Below are 14627 nucleotides of genomic sequence, written 5' to 3'. Positions count from 1 at the left end.
AACAAAATTAAAAAATATAAAGCATTAAAAAACATAATGATAGAAGATCAACTGGTTCCTTGACATCCATTTGCTCTAAAGCTTTCATCTACATCCCACAGCAGCAGTGACACTTAAAACAATTTGCCTTGGCCTGATTAACTGTAACATACTTTGGGAAAATGAGCTTGGTAATTAACAGTGATCCATACCAACTAAGTTCAAACATTCTTTTCTCCCCCACCAGGGTAAACTTAACTTCAGGAGTGAAGAACAAATTCTACATCCCCAAAATTATATACCAACATCTCATAAAAGTTGTAAGAAAGAGACAAGAGGAGTTTTCCAGATTACATACCAAATTACATAGACTGAGAAACCTTTGTTAAACCAATTACTTGCAATTCAATAAAAATGCCAGAAAGCACCTAGCAAAAGTAAGCCGTGTCAGAGGATCTCTCTCCATAAAGAAAGTGAAGTAGTAATTTAACCTGGTATCCGTAGCATTTTTCTCAAAATATTCTTCGACACCTATTCTTGTGCCAGTGCTTTGATTCTCTACATTAATGTTGCTTCCATCCTCAGAAGGGACCATTTCCTTGGTAGAAGCGTCTGAAGAAAGTAAATACTGACTAGGAGTTCTATTTTCTTTGGAGTAGGCGTGGGTTACAAGGCCATTGGCCATGTCCAACTCATCTTGAGTGGGTAACATGTGTGTCCATTCTGTTTAAAACAATAGACAGATACAAAGGCATAATATAAAAGACTCAGGTTTGGCATGTACATAAACCTATTTTACAGATGTTCAGCTTCAAACCTCATTTAACAAAGTCTGCATTCTCCAAAGATACAAATTCAAATCCCAGGTAAATGCAGTCTTATGATCACACTTTTGATAGTAAGACTGCAGAAACTAACATTCAACCAATGAAAGCAGATAATAAATTCTGAATAAAAGTCTATCAAAAAGTACACTAAAACCAGGTAATTTCAGGTTGTAGCTAGTTAAGCAGAAAAAGCTATGCTTCGGGTTAAAGGCATGAAAAGACCACTGACATTTATGGTCATTTAAGCCTGATTCCTTTCTTTTGTCCAATTCAACATGTCCTTCCTAAAACAGGTTGCAGAAACATCTTTCTCGGACAGTGATGCAGTTGGCAGTATCCAGTAAGGTACCTTACTTTTTCCAGCCAACCTGCATTGCCTGGTGTCACTATGCATTACAATTCAGCAGGACTAAAAGCATAAAAGATTCTTGACCTCCTGCTATGTAGCAGCATGTGGAAGAGCTTTGCAGCCACTGCTCCATCCCTCCTTAGATGGTCCCAGAAAGTAGAAGCAAGGCTTTGCCCCATAAATTAGATCATACCTTCAGTGCTTGTTTTTAACTGGAACATTGGATCACCCATTGCAAGTAAAGTCATGGCAGCTTCAGTGCTTCCATCGTTAATTCCTGCAAAGTTGTTCACACACATTAAAAGTCACAAGCACATTAACCAGAAATCCACTTATCCATATTCAAAAAGCAGTTGACGCTAGCATCAATATAGTCTAAATTGTTGCCATTCATGGATCAAGATGCTTGTAGACAGATAGCCATTCTCATCCACTAAATTCAAACTACTGTAAAAACACTATTCCCTTTATGCAACATTATTCCCTTTAATGGTGTACTGGGTACAGGTGGCAAGGTGCTGGCAGCAGGGGGGCTGCCCTGGACACAGCCAGTTCCAACTGACCCCCGCAGGACACAGCTAAGCCTGACAGCCAAGATGGTGGCATCTTTGGGAAGCATATTTAAGAAAGGGGAAAATGTTGCACAGCACTGAAGAGTAAGGGAAAAAGTGTCAGAAACAACCCTGCAAACACCAAGGTCAGTAAGGCAGGAGGGGGAGGAGGTGCTCCATTTGTGGGAGGAGACCTGTGGAGGAGACCTTGGTGGAGCAGGTCGATATTCCCTGAAGAAATTGCACCCTGTAGAGGACCCATGGTGGAGCAGACTTATTCTGATGGACTGTACCACATATGAAGGACCCCACACTGGAGCAGTTTGTGAAGGACTGTATCCCATTGAAGGACCCCACACTGGAGCAGGGGAAGAACATGAGGAGCAAGAAGAAGCAGAGATGAAGTGTTAGGAACTGACTGCAACCCGTATTTCCCGTCCACCTGCGCTGCTTGCAGGGAGGAGGCAAAAGAGTGGGAAATAGTGGTGTGAAGCTGAGCCTAAGAAGGTAGGGAGGGGAAGGTGTTTTAATTTTTGTCTTTGTTTCTCACCATCCTACTCTTTTATTTGGCAATAGATTAAATTAGTTTTCCCCAAGTTGAGTCTGGTTTGGTATACAATCTCCTTGTCTTTATCTCAGCCCAGGAGCTTTTCCATTTTATTTTCTCCCCTCATCCTGTTGCGGAGGAGGAGGAGAGGGAAAGGAGCTGGGTGGGCATCTCACAGCTGGCCAAGGTCAATCCATGACAAATGGAAAGGAAAGAGGTACGGTTTAATGACAGGAATCCATAACCTATAGTGTTGTTCCACATCCCAGTTTAGACTCCTGATTCCTAATCTCTACTCAGAATACATCCCTTTGCTTATCACTCACTGGTCATATCAGACAAAATATTACCATCCTCCAAAGCTACTGTACTGAAATAAATTTAAAGAACAAAGTAGGCTTCCCCTCCTTCAACTAAGACAGTAGCCCACTCAATTTCCAGTGCTTCCTAGGAAGATGTATTGAGAATGTATTTAAATTTAAAAGTGAAAGCTATTCTAAAAATGAATAGATCCATATGAGTTTGTAACTTATCTCACATGGAAAGAATATTTGCTTCTGGGAGACTGTAATCACAGCCTATCACACATGCTATTTTACCAGTTTAGGATATTAAAGTCAGAAACCACAGAGATGATAAAGCTACGAATCTGCCCACTCTTTGTGTCACTCAGTCACACATCAAGCAAGCTGCAAGTAAGGACTTGCAAAGTTTCTTCTTCTCCTGGTACAACTAACCACAGCATGGGAAAGTGACAGACGATACACACAAAGGGCACATTCTGACCCTGGGAAACAGAACCTTGCAATACTTGGTCCCCCTACTTTATCGATAGAGAACAGTAAGAAAGAAAATGGTTTAAATCTCCTCCAAAACATAAAAGTATCCAGTATCTCATGAGCAGGTTTTTTTATAAGATATATAAAACCTCCAAACTTCCAGCAAGAATAGCTACATATTGGTAGCACGTTAATGGGAAAGACACGAACAAGATTGTTTCATACCTTTGTGCACCTCTGGATTTTCATGTACAGTTGCTTCCTTTAAAAAGAAAAACAATATCAAAGTTCTATAAAATGCGTCCACAATTTTAATTTAATGCTTACGGATAAATTCTCTGCCCAAAGGTTACCCTGGCTTTGAAAGGATATTTTAAAGGCTGACAATATTTACTTACATAGTTTTCCCATAGCTGTGTCCCTTGTATCTGTGTGGGACAGGTAAGAGCCTATTAAGCTATACTGTTACAAGCAGACATGGCAACCAAACACTGTCCATGTAGCTTTGTATGTGCTGGGGGGGGGGGGCAGGGCGGAAAGGACATTCTTACAGTTGTTGAGGGGCTTACTTTTTCCTCCTTCTGTACCACTGGCTGGACAGACGCATGGGAGAGACTTTCAACATCAGTGGCCACCTGCACATCTGGTATATTCACAGATATTTCCAGCTGTAAAAATAAAATTTTTGCAAATTTTTATACGCCACATATACTTACCAGATCTTGAACATTTAGTGGGATCCCTCCCAAAAATCAAGTCTTACACTACATACCTTCTGATTTAAGAAGGCAGCAGTTGTATGAACTGGAGGCAGAACTAACCGGAAGCATCAGACAACTCAAGACTATGTTTCTAATTGCTTATCACTCCACCAAACTAAGTTATGCAGCTGAGATCTTTCATGGTGGCTGTTTACCTTAAATGCATTTTGTTGTTTTTTCACATTTTTTCTGCTTTTTAAGTCTTCAGGAAAGAAAGAGTTCAGCCTTTTTCCACAGTAAGACTAGAGAATACACCCTCCACACACACCTCCCCACCATTGTACCTATAACTTTTTTTTCTTCTTCTTTAACACTGTCTTTTCACTGAGAACTTCAGATATTTGACACTTTCAGAAATGAGGACTTGAAATTTGGCAGGAAGGTTACAATATTTCCAGTGAGGTTCTTATGAAAAGCACTGCTCAATCTGGGTAGCTTTCAAAGGCTTGCACTTTTACAGATACTTTACACTGATCTATTTAAATTTTATAACAGCTGAGTCCTCAGGTGCCTAACCATATCCCTTACTAGTATTCATGGCTCCTGTGTGTTAAACCAGGAAACTTTATCATTATCAGCACACATAATATATTCCACATCTTTGAAATGAAGGGATTCAGCAAAACTTTCCATGCAACAACTTATCGTTCATTATCATTCTACAGTCTCCCTTGGTGTTTTGACTGAGCTTTAAATTCTCTTGCTGTTTCACGCAGAGAAAGAAACAGTGTGATTAATTCAGGAGACAAAAAAGCAGGATTTCAATGGGAGAAGAGAGGAAGATGACTAGTAGTAGTAAGCAAAAAGAATTGGAGTGAATGGAAAGAAGTAGTGATGAGCATCTGAGGCATGAATGGAACAGGTTGCTAAACAGATTTGGAATGAAGTGAAAAGAAAAAAAAAAAAGAGCTGTGAAGATACATCACTGCGATAAGACGGGCTAGAAGGGACAAAAAAAGCAAAGAAGTCATGCTGAATGATAGGGAAAAAAAGAGAAAAATGTCTAAACCTTTGAGCACAATTCCTTTCAAGGCCTTGAACAGAGTCCACTGTTCTCAAACCTCAACAGTTCCCTGACGATAATTTCCTCTCTAGTGACTGGTCTTAGTAGATATGATACCAATTCTTGCTACAGTCTTACAGTCTTGAGTTTTAGTCTAGTCTAAGAGTACAATTAAAACATAGGCCTGTACTCTAGGCTTAAAGTTTCCAACTCTACAAATTATCTATGGAACAGTCAAAACACACAGCTGTTGAAAAAAATTGGACTAAATATGGACATTTGACAGACATTTTAAGGGGGTGGCCCAAAGACCAAGGGAATTATATCCATGTATACATATCAAAGGACAAGAAGATAAGTTGTGGTTAATACGGATGCATTGGATAGTGTAGGACCTGAGCATGACACAAAAGGTATGAAATAAAGGGTGAAGATTGTACTGGGTATGGCTGGGATGAAGTTAAATTTTCTTCATAGCAGCCCACATGGTGCTGGGCTTTGGATTTATGACTACAACAGTGTTGATAACACACCAGTGTTTTTGCTATGGCTGAACAGTGCTTGCACAATGTCAAAGCTTTTGTCTTCCTACTCTTTGCCCCAGCAAGTAGACTGGGGTGGGCAAGAGGTCAGGAAAGAACACAGCTGGGACAGCTGATCCAAACCGAACAAAGGGATATTCCATATCATATGATGTCATGCTCAGCAATAAAAGCTCAGGGAAAGGAGGCAGAAGAGGAGGGCATTTGTGGTTACGGTGTTTGTCTTCCAGAGTAACTCTTACGCAGGCTGAGGCCCTGATTTCCAGGAAGTGTCCTGCCAATGGAAAGTAGTGAATAAATTCCTTATTTTGCTTTGCTTTCACATGCAGCTTTTGCTTCACCTATTGAACTGTCTTTACGTCAATCCATAAATCTTCTTACCTTCCTTCTATTTTCTCTTTGTCCCATAGGAGAGGGGGTGAGCAAGCAGCTGTGTGTGTCCCTGGCTGCTGGTCAGGGTCAGGCCACCACACAATTGAAGTTTCTTGTTGAGGGAGACACCACATAAAGAAACATCTCCCTCATTCCCTCATTTTCTAACATTCAAATGTAACATTGAAATGGTCCATTTGTTCCATCTTGGGCCTCAAAACATATAATAAGCACGGTAATCTGTGCCTACATTCAATCCAAATAAACAAACTGGTGAGCACCCTGCAGATCTATATACAGTTCATAAACATAACTGGTCTTTAGACTGATGTAGTATTTTGTTCAAAACCAAGTCCATGTGCCAAGTAACATCCCTGCTACTCTCAACGCCATTCTTAAAGAATTAAACTAAATTGCGATAAAACCCAAGTATTCAGAGATGCAACTAGAATAAAAGCTGTTTAAAGAAAACAAAAGTACATATGCAGAACCCAGGTACATGATACCTCTGCCATGGTTTCCTCTATCTGAACAGGAATAGGTTTTGGAGATCGAAGACCTATAGGAACAAACACTGGAGCTTTGTTTACTTCCTCTGGTGCAAAGCATTCATCTTCATCATCAGGCTCAAAGTCATCTGCTTCCTCCTCCTCCTGCTCCTCCTCTTGAGAAGCCCGGAGGGTCACCAAGGTTATCTTTGAACTTCTGTGCTCCTTCCCACATTTCTTTCTATGTGTAGTTTTCAAGCTTTTGCCTCTAGTAACACTCAGTTTAACTTCTTGCCTTTGATTCCCCTTCTCACTGCAACCAGCCTCACATTCAGAGGCAGAAGAAGCAGCAGTTCTTAGCTCCGAGACATGTTTTGGCAGCGCTATGCGTTTTGATGGCCTTCTGGACTGCCTTCTAAAGTACAGAACAAACACATGTTTAAAAAACAATGAAGTCCAAGACATTCCAAAAAAAGGGGTACCACAAATCAAAACAAAATCAATGAATAAAAAAGGATCATTGTGACCAATAATACAATCTATTTACTTCCTAATGTATAGTAACAAAAATGCATCCACATACCATTTAATCAGAAATCCTAATTTCTTCATGTATGCACAAAATACTTATTGTAAATGTGCGTTAAGCAGTTTCAGAGTGTTGGAAAGCTGCACAGTTAAATTTACAAGATACAGAATTCTTTGATTAGAAAAGGATGAATTAATTTTCATTTTGAGGGACATGGAAGTCACATGCTTTTTATGTCATGGGAACATTTCCAGTTGTCTTTTGCTAAAGCTATACTAGAAGCCCCGAACTGTGATACTTTAATTGATCAGACTAATGACTAGAAACTAGAACTGTTAGATGATAACTGATTATCTGCTCCGGTTTCTCAGATAGCAATCTCTTCAATAATCCGCTGCTTCCTGTTTCCCTCCTCAAAATCATGGGCATGACCACTTTGTGTACCAAAAGTAATTCCAAACTTCCCCCTAAAAAACATCCTCCTTGGTAAACTAGTGGGGAGGGGAAACAAAGAGCAGCAGAGGACACTTCCAGCGTGGAGTTTCTGTTTAGGTTAATCCCACAATCCCTGTGCCCCCAATATGGGTACTTCAAAGTCCTCTCTTTTAAAATCAGGAATTCCTGTCGAAACCAAAGATGGACCCTGGGATGGGTTGGTGGGAGTGCTGGCTGTGTTCATCTTATGAGAGCACAGGCAGGGTAAGAGACATAGGGATATCTGCATGCATCTGGTAGAGTTCAGATGGAAGACACAAGGACTGACATCCTGCATGTGCTCGCATAACACACTGCAGAACTATGGCTAATAATTACATTTTTAACACAAAAGCCAAAAGCAATCTGTTGAGCTTACAAGCCAAAATTAGTTGGTTTACCTTGTGAGGTTGTTTGAATTTTTTTCCTGAGAGGTAGAAAGCTGAGAATCATCTTCTTGATCTAATTGACTCTCACTCTCTGACGATATCTCTGGAGACTGGAGTCTGCTGTCCTGCCTGATTCTTTTACAAGATGTTTCTTCAACAGAGTCTGTAAAATTGTGTTTTCCTGTAGCCTCTGAGAAGGATGCAGCTTCCACTATGTTACTGGAGTTTTGCTGAACAGAGGAGACAATTACTACCATATTAAGCGCCAAACATTTTAACTGGTTTTGGTGACAAAAAGATTTAAACAACTAAGTTTGAAGTTCTTGAAAACATGTCCAGCTGTCATCTGATAGCTTAGGACATTTTTTCGCATTTTCTTTAATTTCGGGCTCTACAGCAGAAGTGTCATTATATGGTTTTATCTCTGGTGACTGAGTTCCCAGTGCTGCTGCTAGTTAACAGACCAAGGCCATGCTCAACTTAAGAGCAGCAACTCTTCAGAAGCTGGAAAGATGAATCATTTTCTAAAACTACCTATTAATTTAAAGAACAATTTGAGGGAAGGAAAAATTATTTTTTTCTGCCCTGGGAACAAACTAGGAAGAAAAAACTACCATAGTTTACAGAACAGCATTTAAATATTATTCAAAACACACACACAGAAACGTATCCGGGAACATAAAAACATCAGTAAGCATAGTTCTGTCAACTATGAATGCTTGGCTAAAATAATACATTAACTGAAAGATTTTAGTGATCCATCTAGAAAATAAGCAACACCAGATAAAATCGATTCAGGTACCACAACTTTAGACAGAAAAGTTACTAGTTTGGGCTAGGTTAGGCCTGTTGAGTGAATTTAAGCAGAAGAAGGTCTGAACTTTGTTCACATACATTTCAACTTATAAGTATATTTATATGGATTTTAGGTAGTATCTGCTGTTAGACAGCTGCCTTAATTTCCCTTGTTCAATGAATAACAGACATTAAATTAATTGGTAACAATGTTAGCATGTATTTACAATAATGCAGTCTTCTGACTGTATACACTGTAAAACTTAAGACAACAGTGTACATTAAATATTTCCACAGTTTTTAGATTCTAAATGCATTTATTCAGCATCATTTCCAATAGTGAATTAAAAAAAAAAAGAAAGAAAGAATCACATTAACCTTTCACAGCCATATATTGGATTTCTGTGCCATCTATGGTTCTAAGAACTTAAACACAAGAACTGAGGTATAAATTGGCTCAAAACACACGATCGGCACTTACCACCGATACACCTGCTTTTTCTAATACCAAACACACTTCTGCATTTCTGTTCTCAGTGTTGTCCTCTTCTCTGTTTCCAACTTCTTCAGGATAATCTCTTTTTCTAGTAACTCTCGTTAGGTTTCGCCTTGGGTTCCAGATGGGTTCCCTCGCTTGATGCAAATGTTTTGTATCACTCTGTTTACTTTCTTCTCCAGAACTTAATTTATTGTTGGACCTACGAAAATATTTTTCAACTGTTACTTCTCAGGAAGTACAAAATACACTCTACAAGCTTGGTTTACTATCAAATATTTAGTACTTCCAGCTAGAAATGAACTTAAGTGTTCTGGATTTTTATTTAGTTAGTGGGTGAAGTTTAAAAAAAATAAGGGAAGGAAAAAAAACAATGTGAAAAGGAGATAATTGGCTTTTCTGCAGTAGTGGACCTTTCTAATTACTTTTGGAAAAATCTTTCGGAAGGAAAACAACATCAAGAAGTCAGGTAGAGCAGAAAGTTTCAGCTATACCACCATAGGTCCCCAAAATTAAGCAACCATAGGAATATTATATTCATTAATTCCAGTGCTCAAGGTACTACTGCTTTTAAACAGGATGAAATTCTCACATCTGTTCAAGCACATTCAGATCAGTAAGACAAAAATCTTGGGCTTTTAAACTCATGTCTCAGGAAAGGGCAAGAAGGAGGATCCAGGGAACTACAGGCCAGTCAGCCTCACCTCAGTCCCTGGGAAAGTGATGGAACAACTAATCCTGGAAACCACTTCCAGACACGTGAAAAACAAGGTGACTTGGACTAGTCAGCATGGATTCATAATGGGGAAGTCATGCTTAATCAACTTGATAACCTTTTACGATGAAAAGACTGGCTAGATAGATGAAGGGAAAGCAGTAGATAGTGTCTACCTTGACTTCAGTAAGGCTTCTAACACTATCTTCCCTAACATTCTCATAGAGGAGCTGATGAAGTATGGGCTGGATGAGCAGACAAGGAGGTGCACTGAAAACTGGTGGAATGGCCAGGCTCAGAGTTTGGTGATCAGTGGCACAAAGTCAGAGTTGGAGGCCAGTAACTAGCCTCATGAAGTTCCAGAAGGGGAAGTGCACCTCCTGCACCTGGGGAGGAACAACCCAGGAGGCACCAGTACATGCTGGGGGCCACCTAGATGGAAAGCAGCTTTGCAGAAAAGGACGTGGGTGTCCTGGTGGACACAACGATGAACATGAGCCAGCAATGTGCCCTTGCAGCAAAGAAAGCTAACAGTATCCTGGGCTGCATTAGGAGAAGGGTTGCCAGCAGGTTGAGGGAGGTGATCCTTTCCCCCTGTTCAGCGCTGGTGAGGCCACACCTGGAGTACTGCACTGGATCATCCAGAACCGGTCAGAAGAGAGACACGGACATACTGGATAGAGTCCAGCAAAGGGCTATCAAAGGTGAAGGGACAGAAGCATCTCTCCTATGATCAAAGGCTGAAAAGAGCAGGAACAGTTCAGCCTGGAGAAAGAGAAGGCTTGGTGGGACTGGGTGGGGAAATCTCAGCAATGTATATAAATACCTGAAGGGATGGTGTAAAGATAGACAGAGCCAGGCTCTTTCTGGTGGTGCCCAGTGACAGGACAAGAGACAATGGGCACAAAATGAAACACAGGAAGTTCCTTTGGAACATCAGGAAATATTTTTTCACTGTGAGGGTGACCAAGCACTGGCACAGGTTACCCAGAGAGACTGTGGAGTCTCCATCCTTGGCAATATTCAAAAGCTGTCTGGGTGTGGTATTGGACAACCAGCTCTAGGTGGCCCTGCTTGAGCGGGGGCGTTGGATCAGATGACCTCCAGAGGACCCTTCCAACCTCAACCATTCTGTGATTCTGTGAAACTCTGCCATCACACGAAGCCAAGAAGACTGTAAAGTAAGGCCTTCATCTTGTTAGTACAAAAACTCTGGGACATGATTTCAGCGTAAGTTAGGGAAGAGATTTTAAGCAGAGGCTCAGAGACAGACAGGAAAGAGAAGCTAATTTTAGAAAACAGCAAAAGTAAATTGATTTGAGGCTGCTCTGTATCAATTAAGATTGAACAAACGGTAGCTTATAAGATAACCCAGAACTGTTACATGTAAATGGCACTATTTTCCTCATCATGCATATACATAAAAAGCATTCCCTCCACCAAAGAACCAGGACACAGCACATTGTTGCATGAACTTCTTCTTGAAAGAAGTGAAGAGACTCAGAATACATCTCAGATAGCAAGCTCATTTTATGTTACTCTACCTACCATTTCTCAATTATAAGTAAATGCAAATGGCACTGCTCAGTCTTCTTTTCAGTGGTCCACATAGTGCACTGTACCCTAAGAATGTATTACTGAGAAATTCAGACAGCTAAACTCCGATTACTTGCTTCTACTCTCAGTTGCAAAATACCTTCTAAAAAGGAAAATAGCCTTGAGAAAAATTTGGTTAAAAACTCTTGTATTACCTAAGGATGCCACCTAGTGACCTTCACAGCATGTAGCATATAACAACTACTACAGCTCAGAGCCTACACTTCAAAAAGCAAGTGCTGTATGAAAACATCTGGAGAAATACACAAAGTTTTTAAAGAGCTTTTTTACTTTGTCAACAGGGAACTTTACCTTTCTATGGTATCCTGAATGCTTCCAATAGCATCTGTAGATAGGCATTCTTCTTGTTCTCCCTTGCTGTGGCAGTTGGATGATTTTTTAGAGGAACACAGTGTTTCTGACTTCCTACTTTTTGCATTTATGTCTAGATTGTCATTCTTGGCCAAATTCCCCACAAACAACATTACTTCAAAGTCATCCTTAGATTTCAGAAGAAAAAAACAATATTAACACAAATTACATCACCTGTAAAACAAAGCATTGCAAGCTATGATCAAGATGCTAACCTGAGACAAAACTTTGCTTAAAAACTTTCAAGTAGTTTATGGCATTCATCACTGTTCCTTGTTCCTTTAGAGAAGATATTTATCTAATAAAAACAGGTACTATAACCAATACAGTCTTTCATGAGCAACCACCAAGGAGTTCAGAAGAAATCCAGCAGCAGAAATATGGGATGCAGGTAACTATACATGTATCATGAGCATGACTAAATTTTCAAAGTTTAAGTGAAGACTTTAGGTTTGTTAACAGAGGTCTATATATTATCAATGTGTCATTAACAGAATTTTAGAAGACCTCATATTAGGGTGCAAATATTAAAACAAGAATGTAATTCTTACTAGTCCAAAATTATTTTATGCATTTAAAACAGCTTATTTAGATGTCTTAAAAACAGCTGGTGTGGAACCAAGCATCAGAAAGTATAGTCCAAAATATCTGAACAGAATTCTCACTTTTGAGGAAAGAGGTTCCTCAGATTCTTCTGCCACAGGAAGATTCTCTTCTTTATTTGCTTCTTCCTCAACTGGAGCAGCAAGTTTCTGTGCCACTGGAGATGCTTTTTTCCTATATGCTCTTTCTAGGTTTGGTCTAGTTGGCTGAGACTCATTCCTTATGAATCGTCCTGGTTTCAGATCACCCAGCTTGCCTTCTTGGGAAGTGGATTTTTCAGCACTAGTGAATTTAATGCAAACAAACAAAAACAAACAAACAAAATTATGTCACTTTGGTTGGGAGGGGAAAAAAGCAATTCTGCATTCATTAAGTTTTGAATCAACACTCATACAAGAGGGTTAGAGACTGATAACTGCTTTGTTTAAAATAATGAAAATTATCTTTTCAAATATATATTTCTCATTTTGGGCATTTATGGTTAACATGTGAGAAGGAATAACAGGATTTCTTTATCAAGGCATTTTTAACATCAAGGAAAAAGTTGTGTTGCTAACCGTGCTAACATCAAAGTATGTGCAATCTAATACATGCTTAAGATGTTATTTTAACAATAGCAGTAAAACAGAAGAGTACACTGGGATCAATGAAAGACAGATCACTGGCATATTGCAAAGTTTATATCTGTAACATGTATGTTCGCTGTATATGCGAATACAAACCCAATAAAAGAAAAGGTTGGTCAAAAAGAGCTATGAGCTCATGTAGGTCAAGTATGTACCAGATAAACAATGACAAGTAGTTCAGCTCAACTAAAAATGTACTCTGAAAACATGGGAGGAAGCTGCCTGTAGGCATTGAAAATGAAACATTAGGGAAAGACAGGTAACAAGGAACAAAAGAATTGACACTTGCAAAGGTGTCTCATTATGCACCAGATGAAAGCATTTCAAATGCAATTTTGCTAAACTCTAACCTCACCTGCTTTGTTCACACAATATGTTTTCAGAAACATAGGGCACCTGAGGCGCCTCTTGCTGTTCCTGTTCCTCATTGCTCAATACATCTGCTTGACACAATACAGCTTCATTTTCACCCTTTAATTTGCAATTAAAAAAAAAAAGGCATGAAGAAAAAGAGAATCAAGCAAGTTTTAAAAATAGAAGTGTATTTTATTAAAAAAATATAAACTACAGATCTCTGTGCTATTTTCTCAATCTGAGTCAAGAAAAGAATCACATTATATTTGTTAAGAGTAATCTGCCTAAGGACATAATTCAATTTATAGGCAAGCAGGAAAATAAGTCTTTTTAGTCCTGGGCTACCTAGAGTTAGGCTCTTAAATACACCCAAGCATTATTGTGCACTCTTAAATGCACCCAAGCATTATGGGTAACACTCTTCTATTTAGCAATCAACTCTCTATTACATGGAGCACTACAGAAACAAAATACTTTGGCAAATAGAAAAACCTTTGAAAACTGGACACTGCAGAGCACAGACACACCCAAGCCACTACAACATAACCTCAGATTCAGAAGGGCTTATGAATTTTATTTCTGTATTTGCCACACTGGTTCCACAAAGAAACCACTCAAACACATCCCTCAGCACTCCAGGTCTGTGACAGCTTTATCAGTACAGAGGAGCATCAGGCCTGCTGTGGTTCTACAGATTTGCACAGCACAGAGCAGATGACTGTGCATGGTCCACAGGCCACAGGTCTAGAACATCCAAAGCTGAACTGCAAGCAACTATCTCAGCTAGGGGTGATCTAACACTAGGGCACTGCGAGGGAGATTACAGAAGCAGTGCACGCACACTCCTCTCTGGCAATGCAGCACACAAGTACCTCAAGCTAGCTCTACACAGGTTCAAGAACAAAACTATCTATAACCACTCAAAAAAATGAGTCATCCTTACAAAACTTAGCTATGTTTGAGATCTAAGGCAAGTCTATGCAGAGACAATTCATGCCCACATCCATGACATGATTCATGAGCAACCGACAAAATGGTTACAGAGAGTTCATTATACTATAATGGCTTTCGAGGATTTCAATACCTTTTACAGTGCCTAGTAAAGTGTCTGTGGGGATACACAGTCTAGATGAATGACTAAATTTACCTATATAAAGTAGAGGAACGTCAAGCACTGCAGTGACACCAGTCAAAGCTTACCAAATTAATAAGACCTTATTTTTTTACAGAAAAATAGCTATCCTCTGCCTTCTCTTGATACTCTATACTAGATTTCTCCACACAGACTTGATTCAGCCAAACAGGGAAGATAAAATGGGCAAAAAAGGTAGTTTTTATGTATTGCAATATAAAACACATTTTTATTCTAGAGTTTACCTTAAATGCGCATAATCCTTTTTTCTGTCATGCAATCAAATCAAAATCAGATCCTCATTTTCCAGAAGACATTAATAGTACAAGTTGTAGACTTCACTGATTT

The 14627-nt window shown here is 39.4% G+C and overlaps 1 protein-coding gene across 4 annotated transcripts in view; it reads right to left on the bottom strand.

Moving 5' to 3' along the window:
- BDP1 (BDP1 general transcription factor IIIB subunit) overlaps window positions 1-14627 on the bottom strand; it is a 60598-nt gene that overhangs the window by 13670 nt on the left and 32301 nt on the right. For all 4 annotated transcript variants that reach the window (XM_072860500.1, XM_072860499.1, XM_072860498.1 and 1 more), the window contains 10 exons: window positions 13149-13264; window positions 12230-12449; window positions 11505-11692; window positions 8867-9083; window positions 7603-7820; window positions 6217-6613; window positions 3602-3700; window positions 3258-3294; window positions 1349-1432; window positions 471-702 (listed from right to left, as the gene is read on the bottom strand). In XM_072860500.1, the coding sequence (XP_072716601.1) occupies window positions 471-702; window positions 1349-1432; window positions 3258-3294; window positions 3602-3700; window positions 6217-6613; window positions 7603-7820; window positions 8867-9083; window positions 11505-11692; window positions 12230-12449; window positions 13149-13264 (1808 nt within the window). The remainder of the gene's footprint in view (window positions 1-470; window positions 703-1348; window positions 1433-3257; window positions 3295-3601; window positions 3701-6216; window positions 6614-7602; window positions 7821-8866; window positions 9084-11504; window positions 11693-12229; window positions 12450-13148; window positions 13265-14627) is intronic.

This window comes from Ciconia boyciana, chromosome 4, assembly GCF_034638445.1.
Source record: "Ciconia boyciana chromosome 4, ASM3463844v1, whole genome shotgun sequence".
Taxonomy (NCBI): Eukaryota; Metazoa; Chordata; class Aves; order Ciconiiformes; family Ciconiidae; genus Ciconia; species Ciconia boyciana.
This window is presented reverse-complemented; position numbering and strand designations above follow the sequence as displayed.